At 46.2% G+C, this 27,010-nt stretch overlaps 8 protein-coding genes across 8 annotated transcripts; 5 read left to right on the forward strand and 3 right to left on the reverse strand.

The window, feature by feature from the left end:
- Positions 1-125: 125 nt before the first annotated feature.
- EDB93DRAFT_1079800 (uncharacterized protein) lies at positions 126-1,511 on the reverse strand (the record flags this gene model as incomplete). The annotated part of the gene is made up of 2 exons (XM_041445484.1): positions 126-515; positions 570-1,511. 2 exons carry the CDS (start codon positions 1,509-1,511, stop codon positions 126-128), a joined length of 1,332 nt encoding a protein of 443 aa, XP_041310771.1.
- Positions 1,512-2,618: 1,107 nt separating this feature from the next.
- EDB93DRAFT_1129341 (PQ-loop-domain-containing protein) lies at positions 2,619-4,201 on the reverse strand. The gene is made up of 8 exons (XM_041448874.1): positions 4,047-4,201; positions 3,960-3,985; positions 3,738-3,900; positions 3,339-3,681; positions 3,262-3,285; positions 3,065-3,208; positions 2,972-3,003; positions 2,619-2,906 (listed from the first exon to the last, which is right to left on the reverse strand). Exons 1-8 carry the CDS (start codon positions 4,077-4,079, stop codon positions 2,835-2,837), a joined length of 837 nt encoding a protein of 278 aa, XP_041310772.1. The 5' UTR covers positions 4,080-4,201; the 3' UTR covers positions 2,619-2,834.
- Positions 4,164-5,985, forward strand: EDB93DRAFT_66709 (band 7 family-domain-containing protein). The gene is made up of 8 exons (XM_041457045.1): positions 4,164-4,422; positions 4,473-4,506; positions 4,558-4,606; positions 4,652-4,730; positions 4,785-4,969; positions 5,027-5,266; positions 5,322-5,499; positions 5,556-5,985. Exons 1-8 carry the CDS (start codon positions 4,254-4,256, stop codon positions 5,597-5,599), a joined length of 978 nt encoding a protein of 325 aa, XP_041310773.1. The 5' UTR covers positions 4,164-4,253; the 3' UTR covers positions 5,600-5,985.
- A 277-nt stretch (positions 5,986-6,262) lies between these two features.
- Positions 6,263-7,839, forward strand: EDB93DRAFT_1239131 (Cdc37 N terminal kinase binding-domain-containing protein; the record flags this gene model as incomplete). Its single annotated transcript, XM_041451595.1, has 3 exons — positions 6,263-6,805; positions 6,861-7,303; positions 7,362-7,839. The coding sequence occupies 3 exons, from the start codon at positions 6,263-6,265 to the stop codon at positions 7,837-7,839; spliced, it is 1,464 nt and encodes a 487-aa protein (XP_041310774.1).
- Positions 7,840-8,000: 161 nt separating this feature from the next.
- On the reverse strand, positions 8,001-9,998 carry EDB93DRAFT_1129346 (uncharacterized protein). Its single transcript, XM_041448875.1, has 7 exons — positions 9,864-9,998; positions 9,687-9,812; positions 9,453-9,634; positions 9,303-9,399; positions 9,194-9,229; positions 8,191-9,140; positions 8,001-8,144 (listed from the first exon to the last, which is right to left on the reverse strand). The coding sequence occupies exons 2-6, from the start codon at positions 9,754-9,756 to the stop codon at positions 8,194-8,196; spliced, it is 1,332 nt and encodes a 443-aa protein (XP_041310775.1). The 5' UTR covers positions 9,757-9,812; positions 9,864-9,998; the 3' UTR covers positions 8,001-8,144; positions 8,191-8,193.
- Positions 9,999-14,431: 4,433 nt separating this feature from the next.
- EDB93DRAFT_1239132 (uncharacterized protein) lies at positions 14,432-17,595 on the forward strand (the record flags this gene model as incomplete). Its single annotated transcript, XM_041451596.1, has 15 exons — positions 14,432-14,488; positions 14,594-14,809; positions 14,861-15,079; positions 15,151-15,330; positions 15,392-15,588; positions 15,643-15,844; positions 15,898-15,997; positions 16,019-16,058; positions 16,185-16,189; positions 16,421-16,425; positions 16,490-16,696; positions 16,762-17,091; positions 17,152-17,175; positions 17,338-17,398; positions 17,420-17,595. 15 exons carry the CDS (start codon positions 14,432-14,434, stop codon positions 17,593-17,595), a joined length of 2,019 nt encoding a protein of 672 aa, XP_041310776.1.
- An 802-nt stretch (positions 17,596-18,397) lies between these two features.
- Positions 18,398-18,556, forward strand: EDB93DRAFT_1062984 (uncharacterized protein; the record flags this gene model as incomplete). Its single annotated transcript, XM_041444860.1, has 1 exon — positions 18,398-18,556. A coding segment is annotated over one exon (159 nt), but the record flags the coding sequence as incomplete, so codon positions are not given.
- Positions 18,557-18,914: 358 nt separating this feature from the next.
- On the forward strand, positions 18,915-19,675 carry EDB93DRAFT_1247660 (uncharacterized protein; the record flags this gene model as incomplete). The annotated part of the gene is made up of 3 exons (XM_041452619.1): positions 18,915-19,109; positions 19,197-19,520; positions 19,577-19,675. The coding sequence occupies 3 exons, from the start codon at positions 18,915-18,917 to the stop codon at positions 19,673-19,675; spliced, it is 618 nt and encodes a 205-aa protein (XP_041310778.1).
- Between the last annotated feature and the right edge of the window lie 7,335 nt (positions 19,676-27,010).

A 27,010-nucleotide genomic window follows, 5' to 3' on the forward strand; every position in this document is an offset into this window, starting at 1 on the left:
ATCGTGCGCGATAAGTACAGTATACAAGCAGTACAGGAAATCCACATAGCACTCATCAAATTCAAGTATTTGCAGTCTAGGTATGTATTGTTCGTGAAAAATATTAATCGTGAAGCTGCCCAGCACTAGGGTAGGATAGACTCTCCCCATATCCCCTTTGCTGGCTCACAGCGAACATCGCGGACGTACATCTTGAGCCACTGCACCATCTCTTTGCTGATCTGATGACAGCGCGTGACATCGATCGACGACAAACGACGAGGCTGCATTGTGGGCGTCGCAGGACGGCTGAGGGACAAAGCATGGATATGAGCAGAGGCAGACGCGGTGGATACGAAGGATGAGCGCGAAGCTGCTGCGGCCGAAGCAGAGGAGAGTTGAGATGGGCGACCAGAGAGGCGAGATTCCACAAGTCCTCGTAGAGCGTCCCATTCGAGTGCAGTGCACCCGTCAAGATTGAGACGGTCTAGCTTGGGGCATACCCAAGGGTGGGCCACAGGCGGCGAAGAAAGATTCTGATGAGAAATGATTAAAATATGCGCCAATGAGACGGTCGTGGGGATGCTCACCTTCAACAAGAAGCATGTGATATCCTCTACGTCAACCAACTCCAGGGTAGCCAATGATGTAAGTCGCCGAAGTAGCATTATAAACTTCGGTTCATTCAAGAAACTTGATTCGATACGCAAATATTTGAGCGGAAGGGAAGTAAGAGATTGTTGTCGAAGGTGCTCCAAAACTGGTGTAAGGTTGTCGAGGTAGCAGAAGTCGAGCGACTCAAGCGCAGGGAACGATATTTGACTGAGAAGCATCCGTGTACGCATGATGCCTGCGTAATAGAACGATGCCTTGGTAAGCCTTGGGAGTTTCACGACCTTCGTAGATATAAACTCATGTTCGAGAGGAACACAAGTCTCAGGATCCACATCCGACATATTGCGCAAGGCAAGTTCTTCGAGACCTGGACAGCCTCGCAGAATGTCTAGCAAGGTGTCGACAGATGGTGAAGACCCGTTCCAGTAGCCCCCTAGTTGGAGCACACGCAGGTTTGATACAACTCTCCTGTCCCAGTTGAAATTAAAGGATGTAAAAGAGCAGGAACGAAGGCGAGGAGTATGCCCCTTGAAAAGTGGAAGGCAGGGGCTGGAGTAATGGTCTTCCTGCATGGAATGAAATACGCGGATACAGATACTTTCCAGATAGGGAGCTTCTTCTCTACAACGCAGAAGGGCAGCATGTGCCTGTGGTTTGTTTGGAACACTGAGGCGAAAGGACCTTGCTCGCCAAAGCGCAGGACGAATGAGATCCATCGCATGAATAATACTCTCCATGGCACCGCTCGAATTGTCAGCTCGAGGAGTGAAGTTGATCGTGATGTCGAGAGGCACCGACTTTGAACGTGCGAGCTTGCGATGCGCTTTCTCAATGGAGTCGTGCGGACTCACGCAGATATCCGCCCACAGTTCTGGGGTGTCGATGGCAACGTCCCTCCAATGTCGGCAAACCAACATCAAGGTCGCTACTAATAGTGGGTCATCCTCTCCCATATTACACACCCCTGCGACGAATATCGACGAAAGGAGTTCTTCTGGAATTCGATGGATAGGAGATTGGGATCGAACAACTTGTTCTAGGTGCGACTCTAGCTCCTGGCGCTGGTTAAGCAAGGATGCCATCTGAGTATCCAGGGAGTCTAGTGCCTCCCTCAAATGAGGGATGGATACACCCGAAGTCGAACTTCCTCCTGAGAGTGAGCGGTCGCCGTTGTATCGTGTCACACATAGCGCAGAGCTCTCATGACGAGACGATCTGCCGTTGGCAGACGACGTTGGGACAAAACCTGGAATGCATTGCGAAACCGGTTGAGATAGGAAATGAATTGCTTCATAAGGTGGAGGAGGAGATGTTGGTGATGAGGACGTCGAGGATGATACGCTAGATGGCCGAGTAAGAAAAGCGGCAGTCACATCGGATAACTTTGTACCACGGCGATCAGCGATGGTGGTGGTGGTATCGTCTCTAGCTGAGCGAGATAAAGATGGCCACTGCATCATATAGTATGATGGCTAGAGGTGATCGATGGGTACGTGGTTGTCACTGAACTCTTTATGAGTGCTGAACAACCGCACGTAAAAGTGCTGAATTAAAAACGGTGATGTGGTTGTAGGGCTGCCAACAAAACGCGGCTTGACTAGCCGTGGACGTTTTCAAACACCACCTGTTCGTGTGCACATAAGTGTCATCGCAGTTAATCGATGGCTAAGATATGACATGCCTGAATTCGCGATCATTCTGGTACGTACAAAATTGACCAGACAGAAAGATGGGGACCCAATCCGACGAGAACTAAAAGGTTTTAAGTTGATCGCACGGATAAGAATGTACCTGCGAAATAATGGAAACTTGCGGTGTCCGTTGAGACTGGCACGAGGCCAGGAGCATGTTGTATCGAGTTACCCCAGGGGGACATTTCGTCCGGAATTGTTTGATGAAACTTGCAACGTGCGGCGGCAAAATAGCAATTCGGACACGAGGAGAGCAACGAGGCAAAGTGAGATTCAAACAAAGTGCAAAGTCCCTGGTTCGATCCGAATAACCTTCCCACACAGCTAACAAGAACTGCAAAATCCAGCGATATGGGTCATTTGTACCATATCCTCGACGTTTTTTTGGGCAGAATGGCAATGCAATTAGTTTCACGAGCGTGCATGTCATCTCCGTTAGCTCAGCCAAATAAAGATACAAGCGTAACAGCTGTCCGCAAAGTTCTACTAGGTCTAGGAAACAGTACGTAGAATACAGTCTTCTAATAGTAACACTGAGCACTGATACACTTACACTGGAACTCTATCGATCCAGCCTCGCTGTCCTGAAACGAATCCGTAATAAAAGAACTGGCTGAGCACCTAAAGATAGGAGAATTAGAGTTCTGAGTAATGAAACCCATCTGGCAGAGAGCGATTGGACGCACAAGAATATCGAGAAAGACGGTCAAACCACTACCTAAAGGATTTAAGCGGTGAGTCAACTGCATGCACTAAGTACATAAGTCACGAGTAAATACCTGCTAGCCAGCTTGCATTCTTGATCAGATAATCTGGGTCGCGAGATGCAACAATAATAGATAATGCGTATGTCGTATTTCCCATGATAGAAAAGACAAATAACCCAGGAGCAAGACCCTCACATCTGGTCTTGAAGTTTTTGACTGCGTTGAAATTCAGAACAGAGGGACTGGCGCTATGCGTGTATGATACTGACCTATTTGTGGCAGCCGGGCACCAACTGTCAAGGAATAGTAAGTGAAGGCATCCACACATGGTATGACAAAAACGCACGATAAGCACTGGCGCTGGTCCACCCTATAACCTGGATATGCCAATCCAACTTCGTATCTGGAATGGCTGGAGAAGTGTCATCGCTGGGAAGCCAATTACTGATATAATACGCCGCCACACCAGTGGCTGATACGAATGAGATAGCGGCTAGGTACTGCACAAAAATTCGCGTGATTGAGGGCCCTGGTCTTTCGGGGGGATTCGCCGAGCGACTATCAGCAATAAGGCAGGTTTCTTCGGAAGCCTCCCCTGGGATGTGCACAGGTACAACGTGCCGCCCAGTTTGCCGCTTCCATCGGTAATAGTAAACTTGGCAAAGCAATGTGGTGTCGCATAAAGTGTACTAACCGATAAGGGTGTCATCAGGGAGGTAGATTACAAGTAAGACATAAAACTCACATAAACTCCAATGATAATCACGGTAGGCAGCAATCCGGCCATCACTGCACCCATAAGATTACATACATCACCCAACAACCATACATAGATAAAAAGGAGAGATAAGCCCTCCCCGCTCTCTAGTTGGTAATTCTCAATTATCTGAGGAGAATATACGATAATCCTGTGGAGGTTATACAAGATGACTCTAATTTTTTGACTTGAATTCTTTGCATCACTGACCAGCATGCTATTGAAATCCATCCAAACTTCAATAAAAAAAATCAAAGTCAGCCTAGGAGTCAGTTAAGATAATAGGCGAGTACGCACGACACTGCTAGCTGCATTTGCTTCCCCGAACATTGATGAGTTACGAACGGTATCACTTGGTAGCTCAAAGGAGATGGAAGGAATCAAAGACACTAGCAAGATAAGATTTTTTGGTAAAATTTGAAATTTGATGAGCACGTGACGTGTGCCGGTGTGTGCACGTACACTAGCAAGGCTTTGAACTTTCTTCAGGGCATAATCGACACCATGAACAGTCAAGACGCATTCAGAAAATTCACTCAACAAATAAAGAGGGCTAGCCAGTCAGGAGGCGGTGGTGGCATGCCAGGAGGTCCAGGTCGCTTCCTCGCAGGCGGAGGCCTTATTGTTGCACTGGTTGGCGGTGGACTTCTTCTAAATGCGAGCTTGTTCAACGGTGTGTCTCGTTTCGGGATTTTTGTAGCAGTTTCTGACAACTCAAATAAGTTGACGGTGGTCACAGAGCTATCAAATATACTCGGTGGGCTGTTATGTCAGGCGTTTTCTAAGTTGACGGCTCATCCGGCTTCAGTCTCCAGGGTGTTAAGGATGAGGTGTACAGCGAAGGGACACATGTTGTGGTCCGTATCACTCTTTAATGCATTTTGTTTGCTTACGTTCCTCAGGTTCCCTGGTTCGAGACTCCAATAGTTTTCGACATTCGTGCAAAGCCTCGGAGTGTAGCAAGCTTGACTGGCACGAAAGGTGAGGACTGCAGCTTGCGACATGCCTGTACCCGCTTAATTTTGAAAATTGTAGATTTGCAAATGGTTAACATCACTTGCAGAGTTCTGTCCCGGCCGGCTGTATCGGCGCTGCCTCAAATATACCGTGAACTAGGAAAAGACTATGACGAGCGCGTGCTACCGTCTATCGTCAACGAAGTTCTCAAAAGCGTGGTCGCACAATTCAATGCAAGTCAGCTTATCACACAACGTGAGATGGTACGGAGTATTCTCAGTTGCTGCTGTGTGGTAAAATGACGATGGGTTTTGTGTCAGGTGTCCCGGTTAATTCGCGAGAACCTAACAAATCGTGCATTGCGCTTTAATGTGGTGCTAGACGATGTGTCTATCACCCATGTGGCGTTTTCACCCGAGTTTACGCATGCTGTCGAGGCCAAGCAGGCAAGTAATCTGATACATATCCTATTTGCCAAGATAATTTTGCCCCTCCAGGTCGCTCAACAAACAGCTTTGAGGGCCGCCTTCTTGGTTGATCAGGCCATCCAAGAAAAGCAGGTAATATCCTCGAAGCGATTATCGGTTTGTCTTAGTTCTGATGTGTCTCCTGCAGTCTATTATAGTGCGAGCTCAAGGTGAGGCGAAAAGTGCCGAGCTGATCGGCGAAGCCATGCGCACGAACAAAGGATTCCTGGAACTCCGTCGGCTTGAGGCCGCGAGGGATATTGCTAACATGCTGGCCTCCTCAGGAAATAAAGTGATGTTGGATGCCCAGAGCCTCTTGTTGAATGGTATGTCGTAGCTTGCTTTGTGATGATTGCTGCTCAAAAATTCCTCGTTTATACAGTGACTGGAGAGGACACAAAGGAGTTGCTGAAAGTAAAGAAGTAATCTCATTGCCTTGTCCACATCTCGTCATCATTGTCACCGTCGCTACTAAGGAAAATGCATGTGTCGACTATTATGAGCTTACATATTGAACTTCAAACTGCAGGAACGCATATATCTGAAATGAAGCATGGATGCTCGTATCCGTGTTCATATCATCATTTCCACTCCAGCATACATCGTGCTCTGTTAATTGCAAAAAATGGGTACGTAAATAATGTCTCCAGCGTTTTCAAAATTTCGTGGCGTGGTCGACCACTTGAATGTGTTATAAGCACATTTGTTTGCCACCCAAACGAAGTGTTGTTGTATCAATATGCTCGAAGTTCGTCGCTGAAGTCCTGAAGTACTTAAAGGATAACAGTCTCAGACCTCTTCACAAAGCTATGTAGTATTGTATAAAATCTTTACCAGTGTCGCTATTTTGCACTGTAAAAACAAGGTTCCCGTTGACGACAGTCTCGGAAGTTCGGCCCATGGCATTCTAGTACTTGGTGGAAGAATTGGCAACTGCTGGCAAGCGCCAGTGATCTACTAGTATATCACACAAGCTGTATTTATCTGAGACGCTGTTGTTCTTCGAGAACATTCGTGGACTGCCAACCTTCCTGTATCCCCCTTATATTATATTCCCCTTGACCAGCCGGATCTTCTAGCAAAGACGCGATGCCACTTAACTACTCCAAGTGGGATCAGCTTGAGCTCTCTGACGATTCCGACATCGAAGGCCACCCGAACGTTGACAAGCGTTCTCTCATCAGATGGAAGCAACGCGATATTCATGAGAAGCGCGAGACCCGCAAACTCAAGATCTCAGCCCTCGGCGCCGAGATCGCATGCAATGGCGTCCTTTCTCCCCGTCTTCACAGCATTCGCGCTACACTTGGCAGCGCAGACGGCGGGTTGAAGTACTTCCAACAACTGGTGGAGAAGTTGCAAACACAGCCATCTCCAGAGGCACCGCCAACGAATGCCAAAGATCAGCCGACCTATGATGCGATGATACTGTCTCTGCTCCTGCAAGTTTGGGATAGCGCAAAGAGCCTCCCTGCAGATGAGCGGGAGGCTGCTGTACTCAGCGGTCTCGATAAGCACATCAAGCAGCTCGCAGATCACACAAAGAAGTTGGAGAAGGATCTTGATGTCGAGGAGAATGAACAAAAGAAGCACATCACAAGTGAAGATATCCACGAAGGATTCGAGAGCAAGGTAAGATTGGCATTCTATTAGTCTTCATTGATGGTATTGACAACGTTCCCGATAGTATACTCCCGCAAAACCACCGCCTCCACCCGTCAAGAATGCTAAAGTCGACGTGCCGACAACGACCAAGACTACCAAAACCACTGAGATCGAGGTGCTGAATCCTGCTGCCTCGAGTTCTAATGCGCCATCGTCATCGGTTGCTCCAAAACATTCTCCAGACTCTGTTGATGAAGATGAGGTAGAGGAGGAGCTACCAGAACTTACACCTTCTCTCGAACAATTCTCTCGATTACCGTTATGGGATTACACGCAATCTTTCCACTTCATCCAAGCACATCGTGAAGTCGTTGTGCCCGGTGCATCTGACGCGTTACTTGTGGCGGCTTTCCGTGCAGAGTCGAAGGGCCAGTTCAAATACGCAGAGAAATGCGTGCACCAAAGCTTACTCCTGCAGTACTGCGATAAGCTGGGCAAAGATGGCGTCCGACTATTTTTCCAAAAGCAAGTACCTGATCCCTGCATAACCTGATGTACAGATACTAATTTGATGCTTTCGTAGGATGATCTCAGGCGACCAGCGCGCTGTCTCCGTCTTCGTCAAGGATGTCGAAGGCACATATTCTCACCTTAAGACCCGTGCAAAAGCGGCAGCAGTGGAGACTTCTGACGTGCAGAAGGAGCAGATACAACTTGTGCCCGAGAATCCATCTGCAACCATCTCGTTCAATGTACCTGATGGTCCTCCGCCTGAGGACTTACGCCTCGAGGGTCCAGGGACGGAGGACCTGGATGTTGAAGAAGTTCGCAAAGCATTGCAGATGCGATGGGAGGTATTCGAGAGCTTCCCCGAGGACCTGAAGGCTGCGCTCAAGATCGGGACACTAGATGAGGTCAACAAAGTGCTGGGTAACATGGACGTTAGCATTGCGGAAGACGTAGTGGAAAAGCTTGATATGGCTGGTATCATGAGCTTTGTGTCGGGAGGTGTCCGGGATGAGACTGGGGACAACAAAGAAGACGAAGAGAATGTTGAGTAACTCAATCCAAGGAGTATGTGTTTCTGGTTGATCAGGTCAAAACGCGCACACCTTGCTGTGTTGTATAACTGCTTTCAAACGAGGAGTCTGATATATATTGTATTCCTTTGGTCTATGAATATCTTCTCACTGAATTGTTATTTCGCCTCGATTTTCTCGTAAGAGGGTATGCAAACGGCGGCACAACATGAAGTTTGGAAGATGGAGTGTCAAAATGCCTACCGGTTTACACGGGACGCGCCTATACGACTAGTCGCGTAAGATAATTACAAAACCTTCCAGCCGTGCATGCAGTCTCTTTAGTACTATCTTTCGAATTAGCAAAAGTCATTGCGTGTTGTTGGCTCGCACCTTTCAATCGGAATTTCCATTGAGCCCATAAACCAAACCTAACGCCACTCTAGCAGCTGCTCTCTTACGTTCCTGCGAGTCAGGCATTCCCGCAATTTCCTCCTTAAGACCCTGAAGCGCGCTCAGCATGCTTTGCAGGTCGAAACGCTCGAGGTCTGTCTCTGACGCGTCGGCGGCTTCGACTTCAGACGGGACAAAAAGATCCTCTTGCAGCGGACAGGTGTTATTTCCATCAGTGGGTGAGAAAGTAAGAGACGTTGCACCGAAGATACGCTCTGAGGTAGCAGCAATCTCAGAATTTGAAGGCATTTCGTCGTCAGAGTCTTCACGTTTGTGGGATTCTTCTACTTCCGGGTCCCCAAAATCGGAAACTGACCCTAAAGACCTATAAGATACACCAACAATTGAGTCATTCGCGGATAAGCGGGAAAAGTCGTGTTCCTCATTAGGTGGCGTCGATCGTCCGGAGGTATCAGAACCAGAGTCGAAAGTGAACGTTGAACTGAAGCTCAACGAAGGGAGAGGTGGGATCTGTCTCTCAGAAGATGTTTGTGCAGACTGAGTTTCAACATCTGCCGCTGACGCTGAAGCAGACACGAAAGCGGTGAAATCATCGTCAAATGTGTGGTTGTGGGGGCCCTGGGTAGGGGAACCCTCTGTAGGTGACGAGCTGGCGGTTGTGGCTGCGGCGCTCCATGGATCATTGCTTATGTTTTTCTCACTTGCGTCAAGATCGCCCCCGAAATTATCTTCATCGAGCCACTGCTCTAACTCTTCGAGTTCTCGTTGCATGCGATCACGCTCTCCTGGGGAGCGCGTAGCGATGAGGCTGCTGAGGTCTTCTCCCATATCACGGTTCGTCGCCAAGAGGCCAAGACCCCTTCCTTTTGAGGTTTGTACCATGGAGGGCCACATGATCGTGCTCAAGGCATCTATGGCCCGGGAAACTCCTGGAAGTAGAACTCAGGACGGGTCTCCATGTTTCAGAACTGCATATGCTTACCACCATGAACATGATGGGCGGAAGATTTCCCGAAATCTTGCACGTCGACGAACTCAAACCCCAAGGGGTCCAAGAAATGAGTCTATCTCGTCATCTTCAGTATCTTCACGTCCGGGCGTAGTAGATGGAAGTCGAATGGCAAGAGATACTTCAAAATCATGATGTGATAGGCGTTGTGATATCATCTGGACATTCTCCCGGTATGGCTGCTCAAAAGTCAGGCACGTACAAAAACTATAGCAAGCCTTTGAGTGCTTGCCTCTCCGACAGTCCATGTGTACACCAAGGCGGGCACACTTTCCAACTCGTGATTATTTGGTATCCAATGTGGGAGATGATGGAATTCAAAGTGCACGTCAGCAGTATAGTACTTGTTCGTGATAGTCCAAGGGATGATAGATGAATCGTCGGTTACTATCGGGAGGTCACTTTTTGCCAGTCCTGTGTTGACTTGTCAATGCAAGAAATGACCACACTGCAGCGACAAACGTGCTTTGCAGAAACTGCAAGGTATCATCCTTCGAAGAAGATAGAGTGAGGATACGACAAGAGCAGTCTGCCATTTGTAGTTCAACGAAAATAGCTTAGGGATTGAGTACACAAGTCACTGTGCTGCTGCCTGCAGGTGCAAATTCGAATAATTTTCCAGAAAGCCATGTGCGAAACACACCTTGAGCAGGCGTTTTCTTGTACAGAAGTAGACCGATGAGCTTGATCGAAGTGAGAGACAAGTCGTCCGAGATCAATCTTAGTACTACAGTGCACGCAACACATTTTCGACTCCTCCGCACTACGTTTTTTTGGACTTCAGAACCCCATCGGATATTTCCTAAAGGCTAACTAGCTTAAAAATACACGTAGTTTAATTTTCTTGAATTAAGCGCCCATGTTTCAATTTTCAAAATGTGGATTGATTTTTTTTTTCAGCTGTTAGTCCACTTGGATTTGCCCCATACTTACTATTACGCTGTACTCCAATAAAGTCTCTGCACAAGCCAAAGCAAAGCGACAGGCTGGTTAGTCAACATATCAAACAACCTTTGCAGTCCACAAATACAAGTCTCACCACTGTGTCGGACTCCCGAGCAAAATAATTCCATCAATGGAGTCTTAGATACATTTCAGGGTCTGTATATATCCCTTAAAACATCGTTTACACTCACCCGAAGGCCCTACAGGCCCTCTACCAGCGCTAAAACACAGTTTTGGGGGGCATTGTTTCAATTTTTGATGACGAAAATTTCAAACTTTAGAATTGTGTTTACTTGTTCAACAAGTTATATTCCATATATAAAACTGAGTCTATTGCAGTATTTTATATTGAAAATGACAGAATTTTGACGTTAGAGTAGCTAATTTATGTCGAGCATATTTGACATGCCGAAAAAGGTATGCGTACACTGTAGTGACTCGCGGGTGCGATTCCAGTGCAGATTCAGAGTCCAGACTGAGCTTATATCAGTGCTACTTTGAGTATTAATGTAGCATTTGCTCTTGCTATACATAACATTATAACATATATGTGCTACCTCTAGTATTTATGCCATGATGGCCATCCAAAGTGTTGTAGAGGTACTTCAATATTCTGAAAAGCTATCCGAACAAGTTTTTTGAAATCCTGACCAACGACCAGTGATCTAGCTGACAGAACATGATGAATCAAACATCAAAGACCTGCAGACATGCGGCCCAAAAGAAAGCATTGTGGCATGCTGTATGTCTGAACCAACGCAGGCGCAGCATTGGTGCCAAGTATCTCCTGATCCAAAGAAGTTAGGGTTCACATCTGTGAGTCTGACATTCGCTACTGATTCTGCAAGTACATCAAAATTTTTTTCCAAATAGCTGGTTGCCATCTCGCAGGAATATCGCAGAAATCCTGACAAAGGCATTACCACGTCCTTTGGGTATGTTGGCTTCAGTACCATTCTTGTGCTATCCACTTTCGATGCCACATGTTTCACTTACTTGACTTCCTAGGCTTCTTGCAGCATATGGACTCTTCCGCATGTCAATCCTAGCTAAGCACTACTGTTCATACTTTACATCGTTCCTGACAAGTGTACGTATCTTGTACTTGCACTGATGTACAATTGTCAATTGCATTATGATACAATGTGGCATGATCGTAAATGATTCGTAATTACAGTCATTCTCGAAAGTCTTGACTCATGTGTTTGTGGCGGTTCAAAATAGTGGAAAAGCTGAAAAATTCAAATAAATCGAAAATTCAGCAAACTTGCCACACTCTCACTCAAACTCAAGTGGAAAAGCATAACTGACACTCTTTTGAACATTAAATTATGTCTTATACAGTATCTGAATGTTCTGACGAGGACAAAGCGGCAAGGCCTGCTGTCTAGCTTGAGATCTACAATGTGATACCCTGCTGTTTATTTGCACATTTACCATTCATTAAACTCTGGTAAGATTCTTATATGACCCTTGTAGATATCCAAACCCCATACATGCAGCTATTGTCTACTCCACATAGTAATATTGCCCACACCACAGTTGATACATCCATCGTACTACAGATAGCCACTATGCCTATACCAGCCTTGCACATTTTTGGCATTCACAGCCCTGAAGCAAGCTTCACGAAGATCCTGCTCAGGGAATTGGCTGTGTCGGAGTTCCCTCCAATTCCTTCAAAGCCACTTCTTTACTATAGAGAAAGTGAGTGACAGAATAAGATGAAGCATGTTTGAACATACAGAAGCTGAAGCTCTCCTTGATGTGAAAAGAATGCACTTGCCACATTGTTAACAATGAAATCATAGAACTCCGCACCATCTATAGATCCCTCAATGACTCGAACAGTCAGATAGCCATCAATAGTGAGAGCTGGCAGCACACTGTATCAAATACCCCTGTTTAAGCGGACACTGTCAAAGGGGGCTTGTCCACTAAGAGATCAACCATATCTAGGAAGTACGGTGCGGTCATCTTTGCTTGACTCGTCCAGGAACACAAGCTGCTCAGCTGTATAGTTGGCTGTCATGTTGTGCAACCAATCAGCTCAGAAACTGTCATCACATCCGGCCGCTATCCTCTTCAAGTGTTTGTAGGTGAGTCCAAGGTCCCTGAGGTTGTGGTAAAGAGCTGGTGTGGATATTGGTTGATCATGATATATGGTGAGCCATTTGCTGATCTCATTAAGTAGTAGAGATGGGTTTTTGGCTAGCAGCTCGTAGATCTCATCCTTCATAATTTGATCCAACAAGCGAGGGCAGCCCATGATTGGTGTATGAGGATTAGCACATCCATTTTCATTATGATTTGCCTCTCCCCGCTCTATACTTCTTGACAACACTCCAAGGACATCAGTGATGTGCTCGATCTCCCATCCTTCCTCCAAAAGCAGGTACAGAGCTCATTCTTTTCGATCAGGACTGATCCTTTGGTAGACCATGGTGAGCCTGAGTGAGAATCTTGTGCGATATGACATGTTTGAAGGTGTACAGAGGTGTATACAACTCGAAAATGATTTAATTGAATTCTCAACATTTCTACTATTTTTGAACCACCACAAACACGTGAGTCAAGACTTTCGAGAACGACTGTAATTGAGCATGCTCCTGCAGGTTCTACCAAAATTTCTGCAATCTCACAGCAATAACAATCTTGCCAAATCGATTGGAATCATACCCATATGCAGGATATAAAAGTTGTTGACATACAACGTTCCCCCATCTTATTTGAGAATCCCCTCAGAACATTCCATATCACTCACACAGAAAATGTGTTTAACCTTCCTCACCATTGTTATTGCTTTGGCAGCATCTATGTTTGTCAGTGCATGTCAAATGCCGCTTCAAAATTGCAAAGGATTTAAAGATTACTGCCTTGGAATGATTTGTGGCCATGATGCTGTGAGTATGAACTGGTCAGGATTCAACCAAATGCATTACCTGTGCAAATTAGAATGGAAATGAAGACTTAGTCTGCATACCATGGTCAGACTCACTTGAAAATTGAACCAGCAGCCCAAGTGGCACATCGCGACAGCAGTGAGTCATGTTTCTGCTTTTGCTTGGGTATCATGGTTGATGGGGCAATATCTAGTTCTGAGCCAATCAATACAGTTGTTTTGGACAAATATTCATACCACTCAAACAATATGGATGTTTGAATTTGTTTACAATGATCAACTGTGCCCAGTCCTGCTTGTGCTCCATTATTAAGCTTGAGTCCAAGAGGCTGTGGAAATGAGCCATCAATGCATTGAATGAGCTGCACCCACCAATGAGGTTCTTGATTGCACCCACAAGGTAGCTAGCTGTGAGACACATGTTGGAAATCTCCAGGGGTGCCTTGCAAGTGTTCCTTATTGGAACATTAATTTGATGCCTGACAACTACATTGCATCCATATTCCCATAGGGTGTGAGTTATTTTAGGGTGCTTGAAAGGATGCATGTGTCACTTACAAGGATTTTTGGCGCTTTCAATTTGCTTCGGTGCATATGACTCAGACTGATTCAGAATCTGAGTTCATCGGAAGTTGCCGTTACTGTAACAAGTTACAGTGAATGATGCTAATGTCGAGTCGACAAACCTGACTCATAATATTTGTTGCCTCTACCATCTTCTCAGTATCGTCTCCTCCCTTTCTGTGTCTGTATTTTTAACAACACCCTGCATGGCACCAAGCAGAAGCATCACAAACAGTCCAGCCAGGGGACGTCACAAGTATACTGTAAATGTACTAAATATACCCTCGACCTCCAACAACCAGATTCATTGTCAATACTGCAATAAGTCATTCTCATCTCGTGGGATATGGTCTCACGAGAAAAGTTGTTTGAGAAGATGAGAGAAAAAGAAGAATGATGACGAGTTTGCAGTGCTCGCAGCACAGGTGGTTGAGGAGCAAATAAAAAGGAAAGGTATGTGGTGAATTGTCTTTCTATCGACTTAAAGTAACAGTACTAATGTCTCTTATCACACAATCATCAATGATCAGAGGCATGCCAAAAGAGAAAGCGTCTTCTCAAGGAACAAGCAGCCACAACACATAATATTGGCTCCCTGTCGTCAGACCCTTCAACATCACTCCAGGATCACACAGAGAATGCACCCAATGAATTTAGTGCAGACTCGTCATTTGAAACGGTACCAGATGTTGATGTGACGAGCATCAGTGGAGACTCACGGCAATGTATGTACTTTGACTGATCACAATGTGCTCCTCATCCATTTTTTTCACAATTCAGGTGCAGATTCAGATTCCAGCATGGCATCTCACGCTCCTGTACCCCTTGCTCTATCCTTGCTTTCAGTGGCGCCTTCGGTTCACTCTGATCTCGATACATTTAAGATGGAGTATCACCTGAAATCTGGTCGTGCAACCTCAATCGAGACTTTCTCTACATTTGGACGCAAGCAAGATTAGCAGCCACCTATTGTTGATGAAGAACCTTGGCAGCCATTCAGCTGTCATGCAGACTTTGAATTTGCTGAACTTGCGCACAATGCTGCCCTTAACAAGGACCACACAGATGCGCTATTACAACTTGTCTGGAGAATTGTTGATGGTCAAGCAAATATTACCTTCAAGTCCCACCATGATGTCTCTGTAGCCTGGGATAGGGCAGCTGGCCAGATGACACCTGTAAGAGGAGAATGCCACATTTCCCTTTTGTAACTACCAATACCTTTACAGTTTGAGAAGCATACTATTACGACCAAGCATAAACGAGAAGACCTCATGTTTGATGTATATACATGCCCATTGTGGGACTGGGCTTTGGACTTATTACAGGACCCATTTCTGGTGCTGCACTTCATTTGGGATGCGCAGTGGGTATATAAACACGATGGGACATGTTACAAACATTTTTACCACAAACCTTGGACTGTGGATCGTTGGTGGAATGTCCAAGTATGACTTATTTTTTGTACTATCATTCTTATGGTTCTGTTAAGCAATGCCCTTTCTTGCATGTATCACAGTCGTCTTTACCTGAAAATGCCGTCCCTTTCGCATTTATTCTGTATGCAGACAAGACGCACCTTTCTTCCACTGGTACAGTCAAAGCTTATCTGGTCTTCACTCATTGTGGAAACTTGCCCATTCACATCAGAAACACTGACAGGTTTGGTGGTGGGCAGATGGTCAGTTGGTTACCAATAGTATGTCTTTAAATTTAGGAACTGAAACCAGTCTCGTTACTCCTGAGTTTCTTTCATGCAGGTTCCTGAAGATTCTGAAGAGGACAGCAAGCTGTTGTACATGAACCTCAAACATGTTGTATGGCATGAAGGGTTTTTCAAGCTACTCAAAACCATCATACTCCACGCCAAGACAGGGTATACGCATCTCTGTTATGATGGTATCGTCAGGTGGTTGTATGTGTTCATTTTACTCTTATCTGCTGACTATGAGGAACAGTACATTGTATACTAATTTCTGTAGACAAATTTCTGATTGGTCTTAAACAATAGATATGTCATGGCACTGATACGGGGCACTAATTGTCATTGCCCATGTCCTATTTGCCTTGTACCATCTGATAAGCTGTATGACAATGCTTCTACTTATCCAATCCAAACGCCTGAAGACACGCAAGCTTGCATAGAACTATGGAACCAGAACAAAACAGCTGGAGAAGAGGCATTGAAAAAACGGGGCCTTTGGCCAGTTATGGTTGGTACTCATTATTATATATCCTTGATTGAATCTGACTTTCTCTGTTGTAGAATGTCTTTTGGCGGCTCCCAAATTCCAACCCACACAAAATGATCTTACAGGACCACCTTCATATGTATCATTTAGGGGAATGGGGGAAACATTTATTTGGTGAGCTTAAACGACATGCAGCGGCTCTGGGGCGCGGTGCTGAGAAAAAGATTGATGACCAGTGAGTTGATTTATTGTACTAATCTGCTCCATCTGAATCCGACTATTCAATTGCCCATAGATTCGCTGCCTTCACATGATGGCGCAATTTGAATCATTTCGATTGAGTTACTAACATTACCTACAGTGATGGTAATAAACTTAGGGACATTTCTAAGGTACAACATGTTGATTTGACATCGACAGACCACTTGAATTTGATTTTGATAGCAAATTTTATATACCACCCAGAATGTACTGACACGCACAGATGATGAAGCTGGCTATGCACTTTTATGGTGCATAGCAAGTTATCTCCATATCAACATGTACATATCTCTTGATGTGCACACAGAGAGCACAATCGAAGCAGGAAAAGCCGAGGTTTTGTATGTTGTGTTGATTCCATGTCTCCTGTCAATGTAGTGTACTGACAATAGCGTTATATCATAGGAATACATCACAATCATTAATGAGACTGATCCAGATGCAATCAAGAACTGGAATTTCCCCAAAATGCATGCCTCAAAGCACATATTTGACGACATCATAGCAAAAGGTGCCGCTCACAACTTCAGTACTCGACCGAACGAGAAGCAGCATGGACCAATCAGGCATTGGTATCTATGGCAGACTAATCGTAAGGACATCGCTAACCAGGTATGACATCGCCTACTCTGGAAGTTTGCTTCCCATCAATAACTTAAACTTTGTGTATACCATAGATTGTTGTACTCTCTCATAAGAGCTTTGTTTCCGAATTCATTCGCAGCTGTATCAACTATCTTGATGAGGAACAACACAAACTTACACTCTCATGGGAAGAACTCAAAGAAGACAATAATAACAACAAGTTATTTGAAGCTTACCTGCATACCAGTTCGCCATTGAGGAGTCTTACCAGCTTAGCACAGGTAGAGGAAGAACACAGGTCAAATCGTGCCTTCGACCACTTCAGGAAGAAGCTCATGACATTTTTGAATCACTTCCTACCCTCCCACCATATACCATTACCAGATGGAGTGATGCGGTTGAAACTTCCAGTGCAAGACCTGGTGAGTTTCCTTCATTCTGAAGTTTTAATCGAATCTCTGACACTGCATTTTTTTCAAAAGATACATGAACATCGCTATCTCAAAGTCCAATATGAGTCGACCATTACCTGGAAGTTAACCACTGACTATCTGTGATGCAGTCCAAGTTTTCATGGCCATGAGCATCATGACTGCGTTCTAATCCGCATGCAGGACAAGGATGGCTGAGATAAAAATATCTTTGTCAAATTATTATTCATGTTCAAGCACATTGTTGGCAACTGCACCTTAGATCTCGCTTTGGTTCTTCCCATGGATGCTTCACCATGTCGGCGCCTCCTAGATTGAGACCTGCAACTCACTCATCTGCATGCACGGCCTGCAGCTTCATCTGAATTCATCACTCTTCATTCAATTATTCGTGGTGCTTTACTTGTCCCAGATTTTGACAACAATGGGGATTATTTTCTTGTTGACTATACTGATACCGACATGTTTCTTCGCATCCAAAGGAAACTTATCTAACTTATCATTCCCTCCTGCTCCTTATACTTTAAATTGTTCGCCACTTTCACTGCAGCTCAAGTCCTTCTCCAGAAATCAAACACGCCCTTACTCGCAACTCAGAGATATTTGGGTCACTGACATCCGCTTTCATGCTCACATCAAAGGTCATCTGTGATGACACTTACTTCAACAAATCAGTGTTGGACACAGTCTGTTTGCTCGCCCAGAGCATCCTTCATCCCCAAGTAAGCACCCTCATTTCATTGCATATGCTAATTGTTGTGCGTCCAGCTCATCGCCCATCTCTTTGCTTGTCCAGAGTAATACCCCATTGGCAAATAAGCTCCCCTATTCCATTGTCTATGCCAACATTGTGCACCTGGTATTACCTCCACCTCCATCCAACTCCCACTGACGAGCAAAGCTTCCTCATTTTGTTGTATTGCCCTTCCCCGCACAAAACTCCAGACCTCCATCAATTTTGCTGCTCCCACCACTTGGGCATCTTCGGGTCACCATCTGTTCGTATCCGCATTTATGCTCGTGTTGTAGAGACTCATTCCTGACTAGGCTTGTAGATACTGTCTTTACCTTATGTTTGCTATTTTGTAGCTTACATAATCAAGTTACCTTTTCACCAGTTTCCACCACCAGTCAGAGTCTTATTAGTTTTCCTCTCTCTCTGAGCTTTGAGCTCAGTACAGAAACTCTTTAGGGTCGAACAAGACCCAACATTGTTCAGACTAACCATCTGAATTGTTGAACCTTCAGTGTCAAAGGTCATTTGTGATGACACAGTCACCATCTGTTTGTATCTGCATTTTGCTGTGTTGCCCTTCCCTACACAAAACTCCAGACCTCCATCAATTTTGCTGCTCCCACTGCTTGGGCATCTTCGGGTCACCATCTGTTTGTATCTGCATTTATGCTCGCATCAAAGGTCATTTGTGATGACACTTACCCCAACAAATCCTGGAGCAGCTACTTGCTTATCCATGCTCTTCACCACATCAAATTCCATGCATCTGTCACTACTCTCAATCTTGCCTATTGAACATGCCTTTTAATACCACATACTCCAGACACCTGCCACCCTCATTCTCCTGTTTCATCACAATGGCGCAAGGATCTTAGAAGTACGAGGCCGGTTTGTTCATTAATCATTGCTTCGAAGTGGATACACGATAGTTATATTATGTTTCTGATAAGGGTACATGTTTTGCTACCATCTTATTACATCAACAGGGTCTGACACTACCCAAACAGTGCTGATTTAAAGTGTGTCTGACTAATTCAGATGTTCCCAGCTTGCTCTTCATTACATTCTCTAAACTGCCATGCCTCAGAATGCCCAAGGTAAAGACTTTACTCAAGATATTCAGAATATGGATAGCAGCTCCGCTGCTGACTCGACAGATTCAGACAGTGACCAGTCCAACAACGATTCAGATTTATTGCACGTTCGTACCACAATTGCAGCACCTCCTCTCAATGCATCAGCTGAAGATCTTTGCAAGGCAAATCTTTATGTTGTGAATGAATGACAGCAGCTGATCAATCATCTCTATTAATAGGCACTTGAACTTGCACAAAGGCTACTTCTAGATATGTGAGGAAAGTATTGGGAGGCTCTGAAGAAGAACGCTCTCCTTGAGGCTACACTTTCTAAAGGTCGGAAGACAAAGCTCACCAACAAGGACCTCGCACTCGCTGCCAAGGAAGATACCATCAAGAACTATGGACACAAGTTTTCTGTAACACACTGCCTCTGGGTCGATACCATCATTTTCCCCTTGCATGCGCCACCTCCTAGGATCGATCTCACAAGCAAAGAGCGGTGGCTCTCTCCAATGTCAATACAGGATGGCGTTAAAGCCGAAATCTTTCTTTTTATTCTTCCAGCAGACCACAACATGATGGCCCATAAGAACTTCAGTTGCCATGTAAGTAGTACATCAGTGTATGAATCATAAATCACTCCTGCTAATTGTCTTTTGAGTTTGTCAAAGGCATCAATAGTGTTCGTGCCGAAATGGTTTCTGATGTCAAGTCGTGCACAGCTGCCATTTTCAATCTCGATGCAAAGTTCTTCATATGAGGGTATGCACGGGATTTGGAGCCTGCATGTCGCACCTTACTCCTTAACCCTCAAGATGCATACACAAAGTTTGCACCAGTTCTCTTCCCTTTGTTACGACTGGGATAGTTCTGCTGTTGCCGATCAAGATAGATCTGTCGGGCAAACAGTTCGTCGGCCTTCCTAATACAAGGAAGGTTTCTGGTGGTTCCTACTGCACGAGCCGCGGCTTCTATGCAGGATCAGCGGTGAGTGGTTTTAGCACTTCTACCGCAATCAAGGGTTTCAGGCTAAGACAGTGAGTGACTGTCTTAGAATCAGAGTTCAGGCTACTAAGGGTGGAGACCTTAGTAGATCAGGATTCAAGGGGAAAACCCAGTAGATTAAGTTAAGGAATACATCTATGGTACAGAGGGTTTATATAGGTAAACGGAAGCGGCGTAGCCGCGACAAGAAAAGTAACAGAGATAGGAAAAAGAGTACAACCTATCAGGATAGCAAAGATAGGTGAAACCGCCATGCGGCGCAAGATAGTATCTATGTTACAATCAAAAAGAAGATAAGTGCGGACAGCCCGCTTGATAAGAGAATAGCCGAGTCTAGATGAGTCTAGAGTCGGCGGCATGGTTACAAGAAAAGAAAAATGTAATAGGAGTAAATGTTATTGTAACATTACCCCAGTGTAACCGTTGAAGTCTCCGACTTCAATCAATCCATCCTAGCATCGTCGTAATAGACGGGGTCTGCCTCGGCGTTGTTAAAGTCATCAAGGTCCGTTGAGGAGCTTGGCTGGTTGCGATAGTCTTCATCGGCTTGTTCGCATTCTTGCTCATAGAATGCTTTCTGGTCTGCCTCCCAATTACGGAGGGCTTCGTAGAATCCGTCATCTGTATAGACAATTGGAAGAGGGTAGGTTCCTCTGAGGTCTTTGCAGTAGACCGAGAGGTGTCCTGGGGCGATGGCATGACATACCACGCAAGAGTACTGAGGGCAATTCTTGTGGCGATGCCCATATTCTTTACAGATGCGACATTTTACGTTGTCAAAGCCGGGTTTCTTTGTAGAAATGCGAGGGGGTGGGGAAGGGGATGTAAGGTCAATGACCTCTCTTTCTTTCTTCTTATCTTCTCTTATACACCGCCTTCGAGCGATCTGGTATCCGGTAGGTCTCCTTCCTCTGGAAGCAACCTGTGGTTGCGGTGCCCTGACCGGAAGTGGAGGCGAGTTACGATCTGGTGACTGATGACGGGAGAGAGGACGAGGAGGAGAAGGCGGACGAGCGACTTCAGTCGCGGTTCGGTTGGCAATGAGGTGTACAACTGATAGCAAGTCAGGCTTAAGGCTATCAGGGAGAAGCTGAAGCGCAATCGATCTGATGCGCCTCTGGCACTGGATGACTTCATGTGCTTCTTGTGCGGATGCGAGAGGGGATTCGGTTTGCAGATAGTTCAATCAGGCGGGTGGTCCTGATGATGTTAATGATGGCAGGCAATTATTGCTGCGCTTCTTGCTGGGCGTTCGGCGAGCTTTCTCTCCAGCTCGAGTGCGTGTTGCTCTGATAATAGCGTTGCTTCAAAGAGGGCGTCTCCCTCAATACGATCAATGACGGTGAAATATAAAGAGGACGAAAGTGATACGTCGGTATCCTCTGACGATGAGGGGTCGGAGACGGAGGATGCAAGGGAGGAATGTTCATCTAATACGAATCGTTCGGTCTGGGAGATAGGGACGAATTGGTCCTGGAGTTCGGCGGAATCGAGGGTAAGAGTGGAGGGGGCAGTGGACATGTTTTTCTTTGACTGGGGTTGCTTGGGTTTGCTGTCCTTCAAGCAAGTTTCGTTCTCTTCTTATACGCTTTGAGAAGAGTCTGGGAATTTTCTAGGTCATCTTCTTTGACCCATTCGTTGCTGGCTGATGAGTATCCTTTCCAGGATACTAGATAGCGACGGCGTGCCGCTGTTCCTTTGTGTGCGAGGATCGCTTCTACTTCGTACTCCTCAACCCCATTGATAATGTCAGGTGAGGGTTCGATGAAATTCGGGCCGTGGACTTCTGTTTCCCGATAGGAGGATAGCTCGGATGCATGGAACGTGGGGTGGACTTTCCATTGTTCCGGGAGCTGGAGTGTGAAGGTGATGGGAGATAGCACCTTGGTAATGGTAAAGGGGCCGTGCCGCTTTGGCGCCAGCTTCTTCGAGGGTAGGTGCGTCAATAAGTGCTCTGCTGACAACCAGACCTTATCTCCAATCTTCCATGGTTCATACTTCTTCCTATGCGTCCTTTCGGCCATTCGTTGCATAGCGATGTTGTGGCAAGACACCGCTTCTTCTCTCATTTTCTGGAGGTTGGTAATGCGGTCCTTGGCCGCGGGGATGTCGGTAGGGGGAAAGGCGTAGGGGATGCCTCTAGGCTCATAGCCCATCATCAGGAAAAATGGTGATGCATTCCGTGCATCGTGTTTTCGGTGGTTGTGTACAAATTCTGCCATAGGTAGATGCTGTACCCAGGTTTCAGGGTTCGATCGGCAGTAGATCCGAAGATAAGTCTCGATCTCCTGGTTCAATCTTTCTGTCTGTCTGTCTGTCTGTGGGTGATATGCGGTAGATAGGGCAACTTCATAGTCTAGTAATCTTCCGAGTTCTTTGGAGAACTTCGATGCGAATTGCGGTCCGCGATCTGAAATGAGCTTGTCGTGGAGCCCAAAGCGTAGGAAAACTTTCTTGAAAAATAGTTGCGCTACTCCTTCGGAGGTGATGTTCTTCTTGCAAGGTGAAATAATTACCCCCTTTGTAAGTCCGTGGTCTACCACGACCATCATAGAATCATAACCACCGCTCTCGGGGAGGTCGGTGATTAGATCAACGGAGAGCTGGGAAAAGGGGCGTACACCGGAAGAGCTGATCGGTTTCAAGGGGGGAGTAGTGGGGTGAGTGTCAGATTTCATCTGCTGACACGTGGCACATCCTTCGACATATTTTCTAATAAAGGTGCCCATCTGGGGCCACCAATAGTCACGTTTGACTAATTCTTCTGTTTTAAATCTGCCGGGGTGTCCGGCGGTCGGGTGATCATGGTGAAGCTGCAGGATGCGACTTCGGGTAGCGGGGGGTGCATAGGCACAGTTCTTGTACTTCAAGATACCGTTGTCGAATTTCCAGTCGGATAATGCCGACTTCATAGGGGGCAAACATAGCCCATCTAGTGCGTCACTGGCGGTCTTGATGATGGGATCCGCCGTAGGATCATCGGATTTCAGAGCTGCTTCTAGTTCGATGTCGATGAGACGGACAAACATATCATCAGGTAATAAGATAACGTCCTGGTTATCGGTTTCGGTGGGATGGTGGTCGGGACGGCGGGATAAAGCGTCAGGGGCAGCGAGCTTAGTTCCAGCTACATGATGAAATTCGAGATCGAATTCATTCAGAGTAAGCTGCCAGCGTGCTTGGCGACGGGTCAGTTGTTGAGCAGATCTAAAATAGAGGAGGTTCATATGATCTGTGAATACAATGACGGGGTGACCGTGTCCTTCGAGATAATGTCTCCATGCTGTCAAAACACAGATGACGGCCAGTAGTTCTCTATCATAAATCTGATAGTTCCGTTCCGCTGCATTAAGAGATGCAGAAAGATAGGCGCAGGGGTGGTAAGCGCCGTTTTCATCGGTCTGTAGTAGCACTGCTCCAGTTGCTACTAGGGAGGCGTCCGTTGCGATAGCGAATTGCTTTGCGGGGTCGGGGTTTCTTAAGACAGGTTCCGTCATAAAGCATTTTCTAAGTGCTTGGAAGCTGTTTTCTTCTACTTCAGTCCAGCAGAATGGCTGGGTTTTCTTCGTCAAATTGTTCAGGGGTTTCGCGATGTCAGAAAAGTGCGGGATGAAATGCCGATAGAAATTGCAGAATCTGAGGAAAGATCGTACGTCAGTGACGGTTTTCGGTGTCGGCCAATCTGCGATGCCTTTGAGTTTAGTGGGGTCCATCGCGATTTGTCCGGGCCTAATGATCATTCCGAGGTAGTCGACCTCTTGTACGTCGAACAGGCATTTTTCCGCTTTCAAGAACAATTTCTCTTTTCTAAGGATATCCAATATCCGGCGGGTTCGCTTCGTGGTGTTCTTCTAGGTTTTTCGAAAATATCAGGATGTCATCCATGTAGACGATGAGCCATCCTTCGTTCAGTTCCTGTTGGAACGTTTGGTTCATATAGGCCTGGAAAGTACCGGGTGAATTGCAAAGACCAAAGAACATGACATTCGGCTCAAAGAGTCCGAATTCAGTTGTAAATGCTGCCTTCCATCTATCTTCAGGGTGGATCCGAATATTGTTATATCCGGAACGGACATCCATCTTGGTGAAGTACTTTGCGTCGCGAAGTTTCGCTAAGAGTGGTGGAATGAGGGGAAGGGGGTATGCGTTCTTGATTGTCCATTCATTAATGTACCGGTAGTCTTGACAAGGCCGTAAGGATCCGTCTTTCTTTCCAACGAAGAAGAAGCCGCTTGACTGAGGGGATTTCGAGGGGGAGATGAATTCCTTTTTTACATGTTCATCAATAAATGCTTTGACCGCAACCCTTTCTTTCTCAGATAAGGGGTAGAGCTTGGAGGATTTGGGGATGTATCCGGGTTTGGTGTCAATCCTGTGGTCAATACCGGGTTGGTGAGGTGGCATAGAGTTAAGACCGTCTTTGGCAAAAAGGTCGGTGAAGTCGTGAAGGTAAGAAGGGACTAATTCCTCGAAAGTCTTCTTCTTTTTCTCGATCTCACCTTCCATGGCTAATTCCTGGGACTTATTGCTAGTCTTCAGGTATTCAGGAAGTGAGGGGGGTTTTGCCATTTTCTTGGTTTCAAAGGCCGATGTACCGTCGCGGGTGAGGGGAGTGTCCAGATCCAAATTCTCTATCAGGCGTACTGTGGTGGCGTCCTGGGAGTATTCGATGAGGAATTCATCGTCGGTAAGGGAAAAGGAGGCCAATTCTTCGACTTTTGGTGCGAAGTTATCCTTTATCCAAGCGTCATACTTCTGATCAAAGTTCGGGATTTCTAATCCTTCATCTTCTTCGTCTGGGTCAGGGTTCAGGTGTGGGATGGGTTCATCTTCATCGGGGATCTCCTCGATGGAGGCACGGAATTCTTCTTTCTGGCGGGTAGGCTCAGAAGCAATGGGGACTTTCTTCGAAGTCGGGGTTTCGGGATTCAGCGCCTTCTTGGGGGTCGCTGGTTCTTTGATAGGCACCTTCTTGGGGGCCTTCCTGGGGTAAGGCTTCGGTTTGAAGAGCGGCTTGAAGCCTGCGTCCTTCCTTTCTTGATCTATCCAGAGTTCTACTTCTCTAGATCTAGGGGTCTCGTTGAGGGTGAGACAATTTTCTGCCCAGTTGATGTCTGGGTTCATGGCTTTCAGCCAGGGGAATCCAAGGAGAATGTTGTCCTTGGTTCGAAGCTTGGTCACGTTGAATTTTCCATACATGACCCGCTTGTCAATCTTGATGCCGAGTTCGACATATTCTCTAATCTTTCCGCCCCGGCAGTCACTACCGTCGGCGGTGACCATGGTAAAGGGTTTCGAGAGTTTCTTGGTCCGAATTCCGTGATAGTCGATGAATTCGGTGCTGATGAATGATCCGGCGGCGCCGGAATCGATGACTACAGTGGTTTCGACTGGTTTCGCACGTTTAGTTGGGAGGAGAGTGGCAGGGACACGTAACTCTTCTTTATTACCAACATGATGTACAGTGCGAACTGGGATGGGAGGGACTGGCGTCGATACAGACCTCCATTCTAAAAATCCCCTTCTTAGTCATCCTTCGGGTATCCATAGATTCATCGTCAGATTCTTCTTCCTTATGCTTGGCCTCACGGGCCGGTTTCTTCTCCTTCGGGTGATGTTCCCTATCATTGGCTCTGTGGCCAGTCTGGTGGCATATGAAGCATTTACCTGCTCTCATATGTTCGGCCCTTTCTTTCTCTGAGAGGTGGTCGACCTCCATGGAGTCTCTGTCTCCTCGCGGTTGGTACCTTTCAGGTCCGAACCGGTTCTTCTTCTTCTGGGTCTGGTTATGGTTCTTGGGCCTCAACGCTATGATTTGCTGATAGGCGTTATCCATTTCTCTGGCCGTGTTGACCATTCCTTCGAAGTCTTTCACGATATTGCCTGCTCTATAGATAGCATTGGCAATTCCGAATTTTAATCCGGCGGTAAAGAAGTGGACTCTTGATCCTTCATCAGTTAGGCTGGTTAACTGGAAGAGATGTCTGATCTCCTGCGATGTATTCTTCTAAGGACCCTTCTTGTTTGAAGGTCCTAAGCTTGATCCATGCTTCGGTGGCTGCTTCTCCCGTGGTGAATGCCTTAAGGAAGGCTTTCTTGAAATCTTCCCACGTTCCATACCCAATGGGTTGCTTTATTCTTGTCTAGCCTAGTGGTGTCTTGGGCTAGAGTCAGGAAGTCCTCCTTCCAGGTCAATGCCGTCTTTTCATTCATGAAAGAGGTGGCGAAAATGATGCATTTCTTGTCAGTGTCATAGATTTCACTGTTGATATCAAGGTAGGCGGCGACCGAGAGCAAAAAGCTTTTTGCGTTCTTCTCGTTGCCATCAAAGGTCGGTGGGGTTCCGATCTTGATTTCAATTGGTCTGTGGGTGGCGGCAGCTGCTGCTGCTGCTGCGGCGGCACTGGATGAGGCGGATGGTCCCGACATATTTCCGAATGCGGCGGCAAGGATGTTCGCGGTTATCGAATCAATGGTGTCAAAGTACTGTTGGAAAACAGGTACTGGGTGAGGAACTTAATCTTTTGTTACGACTGGGATAGTTCTGCTGTTGCCGATCAAGATAGATCTGTCGGGCAAACAGTTCGTCGGCCTTCCTAATACAAGGAAGGTTTCTGGTGGTTCCTACTGCACGAGCCGCGGCTTCTATGCAGGATCAGCGGCGAGTGGTTTTAGCACTTCTACCGCAATCAAGGGTTTCAGGCTAAGACAGTGAGTGACTGTCTTAGAATCAGAGTTCAGGCTACTAAGGGTGGAGACCTTAGTAGATCAGGATTCAAGGGGAAAACCCAGTAGATTAAGTTAAGGAATACATCTATGGTACAGAGGGTTTATGTAGGTAAACGGAAGCGGCGTAGCCGCGACAAGAAAAGTAACAGAGATAGGAAAAAGAGTACAACCTATCAAGATAGCAAAGATAGGTGAAACCGCCATGCGGCGCAAGATAGTATCTATGTTACAATCAAAAAGAAGATAAGTGCGGACAGCCCGCTTGATAAGAGAATAGCCAAGTCTAGATGAGTCTAGAGTCAGCGGCATGGTTACAAGAAAAGAAAAATGTAATAGGAGTAAATGTTATTGTAACACCCTT

This window comes from Suillus bovinus (assembly GCF_016758785.1).
Source record: "Suillus bovinus strain UH-Sbo-P2 chromosome Unknown EDB93scaffold_10, whole genome shotgun sequence".
Classification (NCBI taxonomy): domain Eukaryota; kingdom Fungi; phylum Basidiomycota; class Agaricomycetes; order Boletales; family Suillaceae; genus Suillus; species Suillus bovinus.